The sequence below is a fragment of the Megascapheus bottae genome, chromosome 17 (genome assembly GCF_031878675.1).
Source record: "Megascapheus bottae isolate mThoBot1 chromosome 17, mThoBot2.hap1, whole genome shotgun sequence".
NCBI lineage: Eukaryota > Metazoa > Chordata > Mammalia > Rodentia > Geomyidae > Megascapheus > Megascapheus bottae.
In genome coordinates this window covers 42,187,310-42,203,606 of record NC_143525.1, presented here as the reverse complement: position 1 = coordinate 42,203,606, position 16,297 = coordinate 42,187,310, and the positions used below count along the sequence as shown (strand labels likewise).

General features: G+C 53.0%; 1 protein-coding gene across 1 annotated transcript; it reads left to right on the top strand.

The window, feature by feature from the left end:
• The first annotated feature begins 3,235 nt into the window (after positions 1–3,235).
• Positions 3,236–14,253, top strand: Mpo (myeloperoxidase). The gene is made up of 13 exons (XM_090351746.1): positions 3,236–3,311; positions 3,455–3,548; positions 4,121–4,296; positions 4,430–4,553; positions 4,665–4,794; positions 4,877–5,083; positions 5,718–6,036; positions 7,199–7,359; positions 8,863–9,118; positions 9,511–9,681; positions 11,196–11,433; positions 13,283–13,494; positions 14,170–14,253. The coding sequence occupies exons 1-12, from the start codon at positions 3,245–3,247 to the stop codon at positions 13,485–13,487; spliced, it is 2,148 nt and encodes a 715-aa protein (XP_090207872.1). The 5' UTR covers positions 3,236–3,244; the 3' UTR covers positions 13,488–13,494; positions 14,170–14,253.
• The last annotated feature ends 2,044 nt before the right edge of the window (positions 14,254–16,297 follow it).

The following is a 16,297-nucleotide window of genomic DNA, read 5'->3' as shown; positions in this document are numbered from 1 at the left end:
TTATAGACTTGAGCCACTGTGCCTAGCTAGAAAAGCTTTTCAAACCTTTGTTGCCTTGTGGCTGCCTGTGTGCACACAGGGAAGACCTCTGCACTGGTGTGACATGAATGGATGCTCTTGGCTCTGGGCCAGTCTAGTCAATGCATCCTTCATGTGCTGTCCAAGTGACAGCTTGTCTTATCCTGCTTCACAGACTTTGTGGATCCTTAGAGGAATCCAGGATAAGAACTTCTCAGCAGGCCAGTATGGTGTTGGGCCCTGCCTGGGCCTCTGCCGTCTCCACAGCCTCATCTTGTCCCTGCCTCACCCCTGCACTGAAATGATCTGACTGCAGTTCCACTGTGCCAGGCCTGTGAGATAGCATTCTCTAGGCCTAGATGCTTTTCCTGACCTCTGTCCACTTGTTTACCTCAGAAAATCCTTCAACACCATCTTGAGTACCAGTCCCTCAGGAAGTCAGAAAGGTGAGGTACAATCTCCACAAGGCCACTTGACAAGAAATATTAAGAAGTTCTAAAAATATATGAGCTCAGAGTGAGGGAAGAGGTGACATTTTCCAGAAAGAAATGTACTCTTGACTTAAGTAACTGTGACCCCTCTGTACATCATCTTTATAATAACAACAAGAAAGGAAAAAATAATGGAAAAAAATGTACAAGCTCAGCCAGGCACTGATGGCTCATGCCTGTAATCCTAGCTACTCAAGAGGCTATGATCTGAGGATTGTGGTTTGAAGCCAGTGTGGGCAGAAAAATGAAGGGATTTAATTAACCAGCAAAGAGCCAGGAGTAAAGATGTGGCTAAAAAAGTGGAGTGCTAGTTTTGAGGGAAAAATCAGATAAGAGCGCAAGACCCTGAGTTTATGTCCCAGCATGCACACACACATGCACACATATGCAAGCTCAAATATGCAGCAATTTTAGTTTTTAAATATTTTTGTCAGTCATGTAGCTTGAACCCAGGGTATGAGTCATATTATTTCTATGCATAGGATGCCAAATTATTAAATGGGGATATTGGTGAGATTATGGGAAGTTATTTATGAGTAAAACAATGACAAACTGAGAAAATACTACCCACAATCTCACTTGTGTGTAAAAAATTCAAACTTAGTTTTCTTTTTTTGCTTGTGTTTTCTAACTTATCACCAGTGAATTTCAAAAAGTATTTCCAGCTGTGTACTGTAGGTCAATCCCATAATTCCAGATAGTCAGGAGGCAGGGATTGGGGAAATCTCAGTTTGAGTCTAGCTTGAGCATAAAAATTCTCAAGACTCCATCTCAAGCAATGCCTGGATCCAAAGGCCTGTTATCCTGAGCTCTGAGAGAAGTAGGACAGCTGAGAACAAACGTGTGTGTCTGTCATCTCAGAGACAAAGGGAAACAAATAGGAAGATCTCAGTCCAGGCTGGTTTGGACATAAAGCAAAACCTATCTCTGAAAATAACCAACACAAAAAGGAACTGGTAGAGTTGTTCAAGTGGTAAAGGGTCTGCTTAGTAAGTTCCAGGTCTTCAAATCCTAGTATTGAAAAAGAAGGGAAGAAAGAAAGGAAGCTAGAAAGAAAGAAAGAAAGAAAGAAAGAAAGAAAGAAAGAAAGAAAGAAAGAAAGGAAAGAAGGAGGGAAGGAAGGAAAAAAGGAAGAAAGAATTTCCCAAAGCCTGTACAGTTTTAGAAACTTTGATTCAAAGGACCACTTGACAAGTTACAAATAGCCAGTCACTGGCAGAGCAACATTGTAAAAGTCGCCTCCTCCCTCCTGGCTCATTTTTCCAGCAGGCAACAAGATCCCTAGGCTCAGGAGATGTGCTTGGGTGTGTTATTCCTTGTTCCTTGGCCAAGACGTGGTCAGCTCATAGAAGGCAAGAGTGAGTGGCAAGAAGGAGACTGAAAGCACGAGGTATAGCCAGACCAAAGCAGCACAGGGAGACATTGCAGGCATGTGCTTGGCCTCAGGTATGTCTCAGAAGGTAGAAACACAGTCATAAGTCATAGGTAATTTTCCTGCCTGAGAATGGCAATCAGTCTTTCTCAAGGGAGATATTCCTGCCCCTTCCCAACTTCTATTCGAGAATGATCCTACATTATTAACCTAAATCTTCCTAACTGACTGACCTTGTCTCAGAGAGGCCCTGGGTTGTGTCAGCTCACCACTAACCACAACAAGCTCTGCTGTCTGCTAGTTCCTGAAATCCAGGAACAGATGATGGGGTGCTAGAGATAGCATATTCTCCCTCTCCTCATAGGCCAAGAAGAAAGGAGAGGAAAGGAGGGGTAGAGGAAGTTACCTTGCTCTAGCCTTTAGCCCCTAGGATCCTTCTTCTTGTGAAGCCTAACGGTCTCCAGTCAGATTTCCGGTCCCCTTGGCAGCCTTTTGAGGCTGCCTGCCGGGGTTGGGCAGAGGGGTGACTGTTGGGTGGGGGTGGTTCTGAGGGTCCCTGGGTCAGTGCCATTTCATGCTTTCCCGCCACCCACCCTCCTCCTTTCTTTCTTGGGTCACACTGCTCCCACAATTCCTTAGCTGTTGCTTCCTGACTTTTGTATCTTTCCAAGGAATCTCGGATGCTCAGCTTAACCAGAGTTTTGAGAAGTTCATTGATTTCTTTTGGGAATAGCTCTGACTGGGGATTGCAAGGAGGAGATGAGGAATCCTGGGGCAAGACTGTTATGGTCAAAAGCTGGGGAATAGGGCCGGGAGTTTGGCCTAGTGGTAGAGTGCTTGCCTAGCATGCACAGAGGCCTGGGTTCAATTCCTCGCTACCATATACATAGAAAAAAGCCAGAAGTGGTGCTAAAGCTCAAGTGGCAGAGCTCTAGCCTTGCGAAAGTCCAAGGACAGTGCTCAGGCCCTGTGCTCAAGCCCAGGACTGGCAAAAAAAAAAAAAAAAGCTGGGGAATACTCTGTCCTTTCTTTGGCCCCTCCCCATTTCCCTTCTCTATACACCCACCAATCCCAGTGGGGGAGGAAAGGGTTAAGTCTCTGGAGAGCCCTCCCTCTGTCCTCCAACGTGGAGGGCATAAAAGCACTGACTCCTTCAGAGGAGATGACTCTATCAGGTGAGCTGCAGAGTTGAAGTCCTCGGGGTATCTGCAGCTGGAAGTGGGGTGTGTTGTGGGCCCCTTCCTCATGGAGGCCTGCTGTTGAGATGGGGGATGGGTGTGAAGGTGGGAGTAGAGAAGGACAGGGGCACCTGCCTTCTCCCCCACACTCAGGGGCCTTTCTGGGCTGGGGTGTCATTGCAGAGATGAAGCTGTTGCTGGCTGTTGCAGGGCTTCTGGCCCTTCTGATCCTGCCCCACAGGGCCACTCCAGGTAACAGTTCAAGAAGGGAGGAAAACGGGTGCACTGTGGAGGTTCTGAGTCCAAGGGCTCCTTCTCAGGGCAGGTCTTCTTGGTTCTGGAGCCTGGTGAGGGGCTCTGGACCCACTGCTGATCTAGTGATGTGCTCTGGGCAGCTGTCCCTGGGGAAGTGGACACCTCCGTGGTGTTGACCTGCATGGAGGAAGCCAAGCAGCTAGTGGACAAGGCTTACAAGGAGCGACGGGAAAGGTGGGGTGTCTAGCACTGGCGGAAGCTGCCTCAGGCCTTTCTGAGAAGAAGCAGGCAGCGGGGGTGGGGGTGCGGTGATGAGAGGAGATGGACCCCCTGTCTCTCTGTCCTTATGACTCTGGGTTCAAAACATCTTTAGAGCCATCTCTCCTATAGTCGTGCTTCTGTCTGGACACTTGGATCCATATCTCTGTGTGTGTGAGTGTGTGTGTGTATTGGAGCTTGAACTCAGGGTCTGGGTACTGTCCCTTAGCTTTTTCACTCAAGGCTGGTGCTGTACCGCCTGAGTCATTCCTCCGATTCTGTTTGCTGGCAACGGAGATAAGAATCTCATGAACTTTCCTTCCTCTGGGTTGGCATCAAACCAGAATCCTCGCCTCTCAGCCTCCCCTCCCCCCTCCCCGCCCCTGTTTTCTTTTTTCAAACCCCAGTACTACCCAAACCCCAACCCTTTTTATAAACAGAATCCCTCCTGCCTGGGGGGGTCTGTCCATCTTGTCCCCCGCCCCCCCACACCTTGGGCAGGCTCTCTCCTGAGTGTCCCTGCACCCCTTCCCCGGCCCCGTTGACAGCATCAAGCAGCGGCTGCGCAGCGGCCTAGCCAGCCCCATGGAGCTCCTCTCCTACTTCAAGCAGCCGGTGGCGGCCACGCGGACCGCGGTGAGGGCTGCTGACTACCTGCACGTGGCCCTGGACCTGCTCAAGAGGAAGCTGCAGCCCCTGAGGCGCAAGCCTTTCAATGTCACGGGTACTGCAGCTCTTGCGACCCCCGGGCCCTGCTCCAAGGCCTTCCGCGTAGAGACAGTTCCTCGGCCCCCCCTCTCCCCCGGGGCTGGGGGAGAGGGGCTTGCGGCTCCCCCATCCTTTCCTCCCCCTGGCAGACGTGCTGACACCGGCTCAGCTGACTCTGCTGTCCAAGTCGAGCGGCTGCGCCTACCAGGACCTGGGGGTGTCGTGCCCCAAGCAGGACGCGTACCGTACGATCACCGGGCATTGCAACAACAGGTAGAGGGGCGGGGGTGGGGTGGGGGTGGGGGCGGCCTGGCGGGGGCCCGGGTCCCGCCCCGGGTCCACGATCGCCCCCCCTAGCGCCCGCATCCTGTGCGCCCGGTGCAGGCGCAGCCCCACGCTGGGCGCCTCCAACCGCGCCTTCGCGCGCTGGCTGCCCGCCGAGTACGAGGACGGCGTCTCGCTCCCCTACGGCTGGACGCCGGGTGTCCAGCGCGGCGGCTTCCCCGTTCCCCTGGTGAGCGCCAGCAGCCAGAGGTGTGGAGGCCCCGGGGATCCCGGCGCCGCCGCCCGCGCCGAGACACCCGCTGTCCCCGCAGGCCCGCGCCGTCTCCAACGCCGTCGTGCGCTTCCCCACCGAGCAGCTGACGCCTGACAGGGAGCGCGCGCTCATGTTCATGCAGTGGGGCCAGTTCATCGACCACGACCTCGACTTCACCCCCGAGCCCGCCGCCCGGGCCTCCTTCCTCACCGGCCTCAACTGCGAGACCAGCTGCCTGCGGCAGCCGCCCTGCTTCCCGCTCAAGGTGCCTGGGGCGCGGCGGAAGCGTCCGCTCTTCTTCCCGGGGCCCCGAGGGAGGCTGGCTCTGATTCCCGAGTCCAAGCCCCAATCATGCCTGTCCCCAAGATGTCACCTGCCCCCCCCTTGCAGGGCCACCTCTTCCAGGCCAAGGGTGTGGGGGGGGCACTGGTCATGGTCTGGTGGTGAGATCCCTGGTTCTTTGCAAGGCTGGGAGAGAGATCTGGGGTGCGGACCTTGAGGCCAGTGCCTCTCCCATTCTCACGGCAGAAGCCCATTTCCTTCCCCCCTGAGGGCCCCTTTCCCCACAATGCCACAACACAGGGCAGAGAGCCTTGGGGAGATCAGGTTAAAGTACCTGCTGCAGAGAGGAAATGGAGAGGCAAATCTAAGGGGGAGGCAGAGAAAGGGACAAGAGACTGCCAGGAGCCAAGAGGGTAAAAGGCAGAAGAGAGAGGGAGGAGATGAGATTCAGTAAGAAGGGGTGAGCAGGCTGGCTCTCCCCCCCTTCCCTGTCCATTGCCCAGTGTCCTGGTCCCCGTCATCAGTACTGTGCTTGTAGAGGCCTCCCTGCATGCGGAAGGGACCAGAGGTCACGGGGTCAAGTCCTGCCCTATGAGCAGCCTCTGTCTGCGTCCCAGATCCCACCGAATGACCCCCGCATCAAGAACCAGCAGGACTGCATCCCCTTCTTCCGCTCCTGCCCAGCTTGCACCGGGAGCAACATCACCATCCGCAACCAGATCAACGCGCTCACCGCCTTCGTGGACGCCAGCGGGGTCTACGGCAGCGAGGACCCCGTGGCCATGAAACTGCGCAACCTGACCAACCAGCTGGGACTGCTGGCCGTCAACACCCGCTTCCAAGACAACGGCAGGGCGCTGATGCCCTTCGACAGCCTGCACGACGACCCTTGTCTGCTCACCAATCGCTCTGCACGAATCCCTTGCTTTCTGGCAGGTCAGCTCTAGTGCCTGGATCGGGGGTGTTCCCTGTGGGGAGCCCCGGGGGCTTGTGAGTGAGCAGCTTGTGGGTTTGTAATGACCGACAGTGTCCCCACCAATTTCCTACTAGGCCAGTTGCCTTGGTGACAGGTTGAATGGAGACAGGGAAAAAAAACATTCAACCCACTTCCAATCTAAGATGGAGTCACAGGGATGGCTGAGGAGCCTGCTATCTAGACTTGCCTTCCCTCCGGATTCTGAAGGACAGGCGAATTGAGTCCCATAGGGCCGTTGAGAAATATGTGGAACTCCCCCTCCCGAAGCAGTGCTGTCCACTCTAGAGCCAATAACCACATGTGGCTATTTCCACTATTATTATTTCCTTGGTGCCAGTATTAGACTCAGGGACTGAGCACTGTCCCCGAGCTTCTTTTTACTCAAGGCCAGTACTCTATCACTTGAACCACAGCACCACTTCCAGCTTTTTCTGTCTATGTGGTGCTGAGGAATCAAACCCAGAGCTTTATGCATGCTAGGCAAACACTCTATCACTAAGCCTCAGTCCCAGCCCCCAGGGGCCTTGCATGGAGCCTCAGGTGTGAACTTCACACACACCCCCATCCCTCCCCCACCACAGACTGCAGAACGGACAATCTCTGTTGAAATGGTGGTGGTTCTCTGGGGTCCTGTGCTGAGAAGGATTCTGAGGTTTAATCTGATTTGAGCAGAAATAATTATGCATGCCAGTGTGAGCATGGAAATAAGTCGTGCCAACGTGAGTGCTCTTTTCTGGCTTTCCTTGAATCAAGACAGAAGCTGACTAGGTAGCACGGGTGGATTGCCCACTTTGTGCCAGTCCCCTTTGTGCTTGCCCCATGTGCCAGTGAGTGTGGTGGGAAGGAGGGGAGGAAGGGATAGGAAGGTGGCAAGTCCTGGGGAGGGCCTCATGCCTCCTGGATTGGGGCAGCGTTGTCCCTGAGCAGGGACCAAAGACTTAAGTCAGCCTTGGACATCAAGGGTGGCCTCAAGAGTGTAGGTGAGCCTGGGTGAAAAGACAAGTGAAAGCATGATGTGCAAGAGACATTTCAGGCCTTGGCCGGATGGGAAACTTCAAACAAGCAAACCTGTCTTGGGATGGCAGCCACAGGAATGACCACAGCTTTGCTTCCCTCCGTCAGGGGACACCCGCTCCAGCGAGATGCCTGAGCTCACCTCCATGCACACGCTCTTTGTTCGAGAACATAACCGTCTGGCCACACAGCTCAAGCGCCTGAACCCCAGGTGGAATGGGGAGAAGCTCTACCAGGAGGCCCGGAAGATCGTGGGAGCCATGGTGCAGGTAGGTGTCCTGAGCAGCGTACAGACTTGGCACCCAGATGGGCCTCTGCAGTGTCTTAGCTGTGTGACCTTGAGCAAGTGACCCTCCTAAGTCCCAGCCTTCTTCTCCGTGATGCTGTGTGAACTGAAGCCCCCTAACAGGAAGAGCTTGACAAAGACCACTTTTCTTCCCTTTTCTCCTTCCCAGGCTTTTTTCCTGACCGTCCAGGAATGGTGTTTGGGTTTGGTGCCTAGCAGCGTTTCAGGAAATGTTTCTCACTCTCCTCACCTCATTATAACTCTTTTTGTTGTTGTTGTTGCCAGTCCTGAGGCTTGAACTCAGGGCCTGAGTACTGTTTGAGCCACATCTCCACTTCTGGCTTTTTTGGTAGCTTATTGAAAATAGGAATCTCATGAACTTTATTGCGTGGGCTGGCTTTGAACCATGATCCTCAGATCTGAACATGCTAAGTAGCTAGGATTATAAGTGTGAGTGAGTTTATAGGATGAGCTACTAGTGCCTGGCTTTTCCCTTTTTTTTGATGGGACTTGAAGTATGGGCCTGGCTGCTGTCCCTGAGCTCTTCAGCTCAAGAATACTGCCCGACCCCTGGGCTCGGGCATTGTCCCTGAGCTCTTTGGCTCAAAGCTACCACCCTATCCCTTGAGCCACAGCACCACTTCCAGTCTTCTAGTGGTTAATTGGAGATAAGAGTCTCAACGGACTTTAGTGCCTGGGCTGGCTTTGAACCGTGATCCTCAAATCTCAGCCTCCTGAGTAGCTAGAATTACAGGTATGAGCTAATGTCCCAATCTCTTTTGCTCAAGGCGCCTCAGCACTACTTCTGGTTCTGGTAGTTAATTGGAGATAGGAGTCTCACAGACTTTCCAGCCCAGGCTGGCTTTGAATCAAGATCTTCAGATCTCAGTCTCCTGAGTAGCTAGGATTACAAGCCACTCCCAAGGTTTGATGCTCCAATCCCTCTCTTCTCCTGGTGTGTGGCGGGGGGAGGGGGGTGGTTAAAGGTGCTGTGGGTTAAGTGTTTTACTCAGCATTAGAAATACAGTGGGGTTCCTATCAGCCTCAGAGGAAATTCTAGAGTCTCCATATTGAGGCCGACTATTCTCCATCGCGGTCTCTTTAGTCCTTCTTGTTTCCCTTCCATAAAGCATCATTAGGCCTACCTGTCACGGGCCAGGCTTTTGCTGGGCATGGTGAACAATTCATTTCCGTTTCCCTGGTTCTAAAGGAACTTTATAACATAGTCAACCGACATCCATAACTTGCGATGACAAACATTTTGCATTCCTAATTTACATTCAGGGTTCAAAGAGGTTATCAAGTGACCCAAGGTCACAGAGCCAGTCAGCCCTGTTTATGCCCTTCAGGGCTGCTTTTTAGTAACAGCACTGAGGGAAAGTGCTGCAACTGTGCGTGGCAGGGATCCCCCATCCTGCTTGGAAGGGGCAAAGACTTCTGCAGGGAGGAGGGGGTGGGCATGCTGGTTCAAGTCACTTTTCTTTAGATCATCACTTACCGAGACTACCTACCCCTGGTGCTGGGGCCAGCAGCCATGAGGAAGTACCTGCCCAAGTACTGCGGCTACAATGAGTCAGTGGACCCGAGAATCGCCAACGTCTTCACCAACGCCTTCCGCTATGGCCACACCCTCATCCAACCCTTCATGTTCCGCCTGGACAGTCAGTACAAGCCCATGGGGCCCAACCCGAGAGTCCCACTCAGCCAGGTCTTTTTTGCCAGCTGGAGAGTAGTGCTGGAAGGTGAGTGGGGCCTCGGCTGGCTGCTGAGGCAGGTTGCTGGGATGAGATCGTTCTTGATTTCTTTGGGGGCCGGGTCTGGCTTTCCCAAATCAATGTGCCAACTCTGCTTCTGGATCCAAATGGGGTGCAGATGGCAATGAGAAGACATGACTCTTTCCTGTGTGTGATGAGGCTCTGTGATCCAGGGGCCTCGTGCGTTGCCATCCTGGCAAGACTGAAGGGCTCACTTCCCTGAGACCTAAGTGCTTCTTGGGGCCTAATACTTGAGGGGTACTTGTGCATCGGTGTTGCACAGCTTCCTTCTCCACTCCCCTGATTCTCTCTGGACTGGACTGACTCCAGTCTGGGCTCTGGTTCCAGTAGTCCACACAGCTGGTTCTTGTTTCCCCTAGGTGGCATTGACCCCATCCTCCGGGGCCTCATGGCAACTCCTGCCAAGCTCAACCGCCAGAACCAAATTGTGGTGGATGAGATCCGGGAGCGATTGTTTGAGCAGGTCATGAGGATTGGACTGGACCTGCCAGCTCTGAACATGCAGCGCAGCAGGGACCACGGTCTCCCAGGTGAGGGCTGCAGAAATCTCCCGCCCACCTCCGCCCCGCCTCCAGGCTCCTCTCCACTCAGAGCCCCTCCCACTCCAGGGGCTCTGGCTGCTCAAAGCTCCCCCATTCTCCCCACTCTGCCCCACCAGCATTTGGGTCTCTGAAAGCCATGAGGTCAGGCCCTGCCTCTTCCTGGGCCCCGCCTCTCTCAGGGCCTCAGCCTGCTGGACTGAGTTAGTTCCATCCACATGGAACTAACAATAACCCACAGTCCAAATTCCATCTCCACCACCATTTTATGCTGACTCTTTATCAGAAACTCTGAGGGGGAAGAGATCATCACCTCTCTCTCTCTCTCTCTCTCTCTCTCTCTCTCTCTCTCTCTCTCTCTCTCTCTCTCTCTCTCTCTTTCTCTCTCTCTTTCTCCTTCCCTCACTCCCTCTCTCCCTTCTCCCCATACCCCTTTACCCTACTCTGTCCCTCTCCCTGCCTCTCCACCCCCTCCAATCCTGGAGCTTGAACCCAGGGCTGGGTACTATCCGTAAGTTTTGTTTTTGCCAGTCCTGGGCTTGAGCTCAGGGCCTGAGCACTGTCCTTGGATTTTCTCAAGGCTAGCTGTCTACCACTTGAGCCTCAGCACCACTTCTGGCTTTTTTCTATGCATGTGGTACCGAGGAATCGAGCCCCGGTCTTCGTGCATGCTAGGCAAGCACTCTACCACTAGGCCAAACTCCCAGCCCCTGTTTTTTGTTTTTTTGCTCAAGGCTAGTACTCTACTACTCAAGCCACAGCACCACTGTGGCTTTTTCTGTGTATGTGATACTGAGGAATCCATGCATGTTAGGCGAGCACTCCACCACTAAGTCACATTCCCAGCCTTCACCTCCTCTTTACTGACAAGGACACTGGGGCTTAGAGACATTCAGAACCTGTCCAGTGCTGTAACCAAGTCAATGCCAGATCTGGACCTTGGACCGGGATCAGTCTAGTCCCGAATCCTCTGCCTGTGCTACGGGGTGGTCTTTGAGACACTCTTCACCTCTCATGGCTCGGAGGCAGGAACATGGGGGGCTGCTCCCGGGGGACAATGAGGTGCCTATTTTTTTCTTCTGGCTTGAACTCAGGGTCTGGGCACTGTCCCTGAGCTCTTTCACTCAAGTCCAGTGCTCTTATTACTTTGAGCCACAACTCAAGTTTTGATTTTCTGGTGGTTAATTGGAAATAAGAATCTCATGGATTTTCTTGCCCAGGCTGGCTTTGGTGTGAGCCGCTGGCATCTGGTGAGGTGCCTCTATTCTTGAACCTGGAAGGGATTATGATAATCTAGGGTTTGTCTTAGGATGGCCAGGCAAGAGAAAGACAGTGGAGGGTCAGGGAGGCCCTGCCGTCCTCCTTGGCCTGAGGCAAAGGCTGCATCTCCCTCAAATCTATAGCCCAGAGTGTGAGAAGCTGGATCTTCTGTGCTGATGACCTACTGTCCCCTCTGTCCCCAGGGAGCTCTCCACCCTGCAGCCACCTCTCCCTTTCTCATGCAGGGTACAATGCTTGGAGGCGCTTCTGTGGGCTCCCCCAGCCCAGCACAGTGGGTGAGTTAGGCACGGTGCTCAAGAACCTAGACCTGGCACGGAAGTTGATGGAACAGTATGGCACACCCAACAACATTGACATCTGGATGGGTGGCGTGGCTGAGCCTCTGGAACACAGCGGGCGGGTGGGCAAGCTCCTGGCCTGCCTCATCGGCACCCAGTTCAGGAACCTCCGGGATGGAGATCGGTGAGTTTCTGGCAGCAGCCACCTTTCCCTGAATCACCTCCCCCGGCCCTGAGTTCCCCCCAGTAAATACAACGATGGAAAGAGTGGTTTTTCCAGTGTGCTCCAGGTTATCACTCTTGAGGTGCACTGAGGGGAAACTGGAGCTCTGGTGGTGAGAGGAAAATGCTTACTGCTCTTCCTCTGTCTTCGCTGTGCTACTATGAGCAGTCTCGGCTTTCTCACCGTTTCCATCACTGTGGTCCTGACATCTTCCCGTCTAAAGCTCTACTTAGCCTGCACTGTACCTTTGGGGATATTAACAAACCAAAATATGCCTCTCTTGGGCCAGACAACCCCCCCACACACACATGGATACCTATGTGTGTGCGCACGCATATGCGTGCACATGCACACACCTGTCCCAGGGTTTGAATCTCAGGGTCTCGCCCTCAGCTTTTGCTGCTCACAGCACAGCCAAGCATTCTACCACGTGAGCCTCCAGTTCCAGCTTTTTTTGCAGGCTAGCGATAATAAGACTCTCCTAGGTTTGTCAGTTTGGGCTGACTTCATACCTGCATTCTCAGATCTCAGCCTTCTGAGTAGCTAAGAGTATAGGTGTGAGCCACCAGTGCCTAACTTCCCACTGTATTATTATTATTATTATTATTGTTAGTACAATAAGTTGTACATTTTTTTATTTTTGTCTTTGGTCAGCTGTTGGCTTGAACTCGGGGCCTGTCTCTGAACTCTGTTGCTCAAGGCTAGCACTCTACCGCTTTGAACCACACTGCCACTTCCCGTTTTCTGGCAGTTAATTGGCGATAAGAGTCTTACGGACTTTCCAGCCTGGGCTAGCTTTGAACTGTGACTCTCAGGTCTCAGCCTCCTGAGTACAGGTGTGAGTCGCCAGTGCCTGGCTGTACAGGGGGTTTATTCTCATCTGTTCACATAGCATACAATGTAGCTCCATCAGACTTATCCTTTCTGCCACTCCCCCACATCTCTTCTTTCTCCTTCCTCAAATTAATTTCAGTAAGCTTCACTGTTTCCCTTTTACATAAGCACTTAACGTATTTTGACCACGTTAGCCCTCTCCTTCTCTGTTTGTCCTCTCTCGAGCACCTATACCTGTCATACCTGGGACTGTACCTGTTGTTTTACATTTCCGTTTTTTCATACATTTTTTATTGTAATTAATAGAAGGGTTACATGATATTTGCCAGATAGAAGGTGCATTAATTCACGTACATTGATACCCTTTCTCGTGTCTTGGTCCCCATTTCCCCCCCCCCTTGTTTTACATTTCCTGTGTTATGTACATCATTTAGCATGTGTTAATTGTTCAGAAGGCTTTCACTGGTGACATTTTCACATCATGCTACTATCAGACTTCTCTCATGAGTTTCCTCATCCTCATCAAAGCTCTGCAGTGACTGTGTTGCTGTCTTCATTCACAGAGGGAGAGAAGGGTTTGGGAAATTGACTCTTCCTCCCCCCAACATTCTCTTTTCCTCTTTTGGGGGACAAATTGGAAACTCACTCCTGTGGGCACAGCTCCAGGCACAAGGCTTCAGGAGCGTGTGTGTGTATGGGGGGGGGGTCTCCCTCTATAGCATGAATGGTACGGGAAAGTATTTCCAGGTGAGAGGAGAGGTAAGAGTGCCCTGGCATTGTATTCAACCCTTGAGTGGACTCCCCCTCTCCCACCGCCCCCCTCCCCGGGGTCTGGGGCCTGTCTTGTGCAGCAAGGCAGAGTCTTCTGCATTCCTCTTGCATCCAGGAAGTAGCTCAAGTCAGGTGACACCTTCTCAGCCCAGGGTAGCCCAGCCCAGGGCCCCTCAGCACAGCGCTTTGGGTGCTCTTCATGCAGGTTTTGGTGGCAGAATGCAGGCGTGTTCAGCACGAAGCAGCGCCAGGCCCTGGCCAGGATTTCCCTGCCCCGAATCATCTGTGACAACACAGGCATTACCATGGTGTCCAGGAACAACATCTTCCGGTCCAACTCCTACCCCCAGGACTTCGTGCGCTGCACTTCTCTGCCGAAGCTGGACCTCAGTTCCTGGAGGGAGGCCTAGAGGCTGGGTAAGGACACACAGGGCTTCGGGGAGAACTGGGCTGGCCCGTGGCAGCCAAGGAAACTCCCTTCCCAAGGTGAGAGCCCTCGGCCTGTGTTGGTGTGTTGGTGTGTTGGTGTGTGCGCGTGTGCAGTGTGTGTAAGTCAGCATTTCACATGCATGCGCTGTTTGTGAACTCGGGCAGTATTGGGTGTTTCGTGGCGCGTGTGCCATTTGTCAAGTGTGTGCACTTGCTGCTTCCAAGAGTATTAAGAACATGGGAAGCAGCCTAGGAGGCTGGTGAGGGGCCCGGCATAGGACAGACTTCCTGGTGTCACACTCTGGCTCTACAGATGACTGAGTGACCTGGAGCAAACTGTGCGGTTCCTTAAGCCGGAGTTTCCTTCCTTGTAAATAACTGAGATTATGTCTCCTAAAAGGGCCCATTCCAAGCTCTTCATTCATTGAGAAACTACTACATGTCAAGCACTGTTCTGGGCAATGGAGACACAGAGAGGCAAGAAAGATTCCTCAAGGAACTTGTGTCTTGACTGTGTCCTGGTTAGCCCAGATAACCAGTGGCTTCTGGAAGGATGACCTGTTAGCAGCTGGCATTATGGCAATTTGCAGTCAAATTATGGGTCAAAGCGAGTCAGGCTGAATCCATGGCTCCCCTTACTCTTGTTTTCTTGCTTATTCACAGGAACCCAATGGGTGGAAACCGGGACTTGCCGGCCTTTCTGTGTCATATGTTTGTACCTGACATTTACAGTAATAAACCACTGCCGCTGAGGCCTTCACTCTGCTCCGCTTGTGTGGGGAAGGGGCGGGAGGCCTCGTGGGAGGCTCCCTCTGAGTCCTGAACTTGAACAAGGGTGTTCCGGGCTCCCAGGCTCTGAACTGGGCTGAGGGCAGTAGGGCATCTTTCTTTGGCAACTCCACAGACAGAGGGCAGCCAGCTCTCAAGACCCTCATCCCTCACTTCCCACCCGGCCCTCTGTGGGGCAGGCACGAAGTCCCCAAGCCCTGATGTCTGGACAGGGCTCTAGGCACGGTTACTTTGTGCTCACCCCATGTCTGATCCTGGGACACAGAGGGGACAAAACTCGGTCCCATGAGGGGAAGGAGCTGAGGCTGGAAGGGCTTCCCGATGATGGGTGTCTCTGGGTCCTCTATCCCCGTGGTTGGGCCTGGAAAAGGTTTAGGGGCCCTTCAGGGCCACCGTCTCATCTCCCCATGTTTTCAATGTCCACATCAGAGAGCGGGGACTGAGGGGCAGGAGCAGTGCATGTCCCTAAGTAGCCCCCCTCCCCCCTTCCTGGCGTCCCACATGAGGGGAGGGGGCAGCCCCAGCCGGAAGCTGAAGGTGTATAGATGGTGGGTTCGGGGCACTCTTGGGGTCCCCAGGTAAAACTAGGTTGTCACTGTAGTGAACAATAGAAGAAATACAGGCAAAGAGAGAGCTGCTCAGAAAGGGGAGGGCCCTTGTCAGAGGCTGAGAAGTGGGGGTGCCAGGTCCACTGCCCTGGCATCTCCCCATCCTGCCAATGAGCCTTCTACTCTCACCCTGCCAGGCAGGGTATCTGGAGGCCCTTAGGGGCTCCACTGGTCTTACTTGCCGGGGAAGTGTGTGTGTGTGTGTGTATGTCTGGGACTTGAACTCAAGGACTGAGTGCTGTCCCTGAACTCTTCTTTTTTGCTTGAGGTTAACACTTCACCACACGAGCCATGATTCTACTTGTGAATTTGGGGTGGTTATTAGAGACAAGAGTCATATGGGCTCTCCTGCCTGGGCTGCTTTTGAACTTTGATCCTCAGATCTCACCCTCCTGAGTAGCTAGGATTACAGGTGTGAGCCGATGACGCCCACCTCCTCCATTTTAATCAATGAGTTATCTGTTTGTGTGTGCGGTGCTGGGGTTTGCATGGGGGATCATTTAAAAAGAATAGTATAAGCTAGGTATGGTAGTGCATGCTGTAATCCCAGCAGTTGGCGGGAAAGCTGAGGCATTCATTCCAAACACAGGAGGAGGGAGAGTTCAAGACTAGCCTGGACTACATAGCGAGACCCTGATTCAAAAAACATTAACGTTAAATAGGAATTATGAATAGATATTGGGCAGCAGCTCAAGGAATGTTCTAGAGCTGTCCTTTCAGAAATGTGTAGTCTTTAAGGACTAGCCAACAAGAAAACCTGGTGCCAGTGGTTCACACCTGTGATCTTAGCTTCTCAGGAGGCTGAGATCTGAGGATCGCTGTTCAGAGCCAGCCTGGGCAGGCAAATCTGTGAGACTCTTAGGCCCACTGTACCACCAAATAAAAAAAAATAGCCAGAAGTTGTGGCTCAAGCGGTTGAGTGCTAGCCTTCAGCAAAAGAAGCTCAGGGACAGTGCCCAGGCCCTGAGTTCAAGTCCCAGGACCAACACACACACACACACAGAAGAGGAAGATGAAGGAGAAGAAGAAGAAGAAGAAGAAGAAGAAGAAGAAGAGGAGGAGGAGGAGGAGGGGGAGGAAGAGGAGGAGGAGGGGGAGGAAGAGGAGGAGGAGGGGGAGGAGGAGGAGGAGGAAGAGGAGGAGGAAGAGGAGGAGGAGGAGGAAGAGGAGGAGGAGGAGGAGGGGGAGGAAGAGGAGGAGGGGAGGAGGGGGAGGAGAAGGAGGCATTTCCAGAGGGAAGGAAAGGTGATTTAATTTTAGCTGTAAGGAAACCCTTCTATCGTATCCCATGGCACCCACCTGTAGTGCCTCCTCAGGCCCCTGTCTGCTTCTCCCTGGCATTGCTTCTTTTCCCAAGCTTCCTCTCTTCTTTGACACCCCTTGGACCCCCTATC

What these genes read in the sequence shown, in the direction of transcription:
- Mpo (XM_090351746.1), top strand. Translation starts at nt 3,245, where the DNA reads ATGAAGCTGTTGCTGGCTGTTGCAGGGCTTCTGGCCCTTCTGATCCTG. An exon ending in CGCCCTGCTTCCCGCTCAAG is followed by an intron (nt 5,084 to 5,717) that starts GTGCCTGGGGCG and finishes TCTGCGTCCCAG; the next exon opens with ATCCCACCGAATGACCCCCG. An exon ending in CTGGAGAGTAGTGCTGGAAG is followed by an intron (nt 9,119 to 9,510) that starts GTGAGTGGGGCC and finishes TGTTTCCCCTAG; the next exon opens with GTGGCATTGACCCCATCCTC.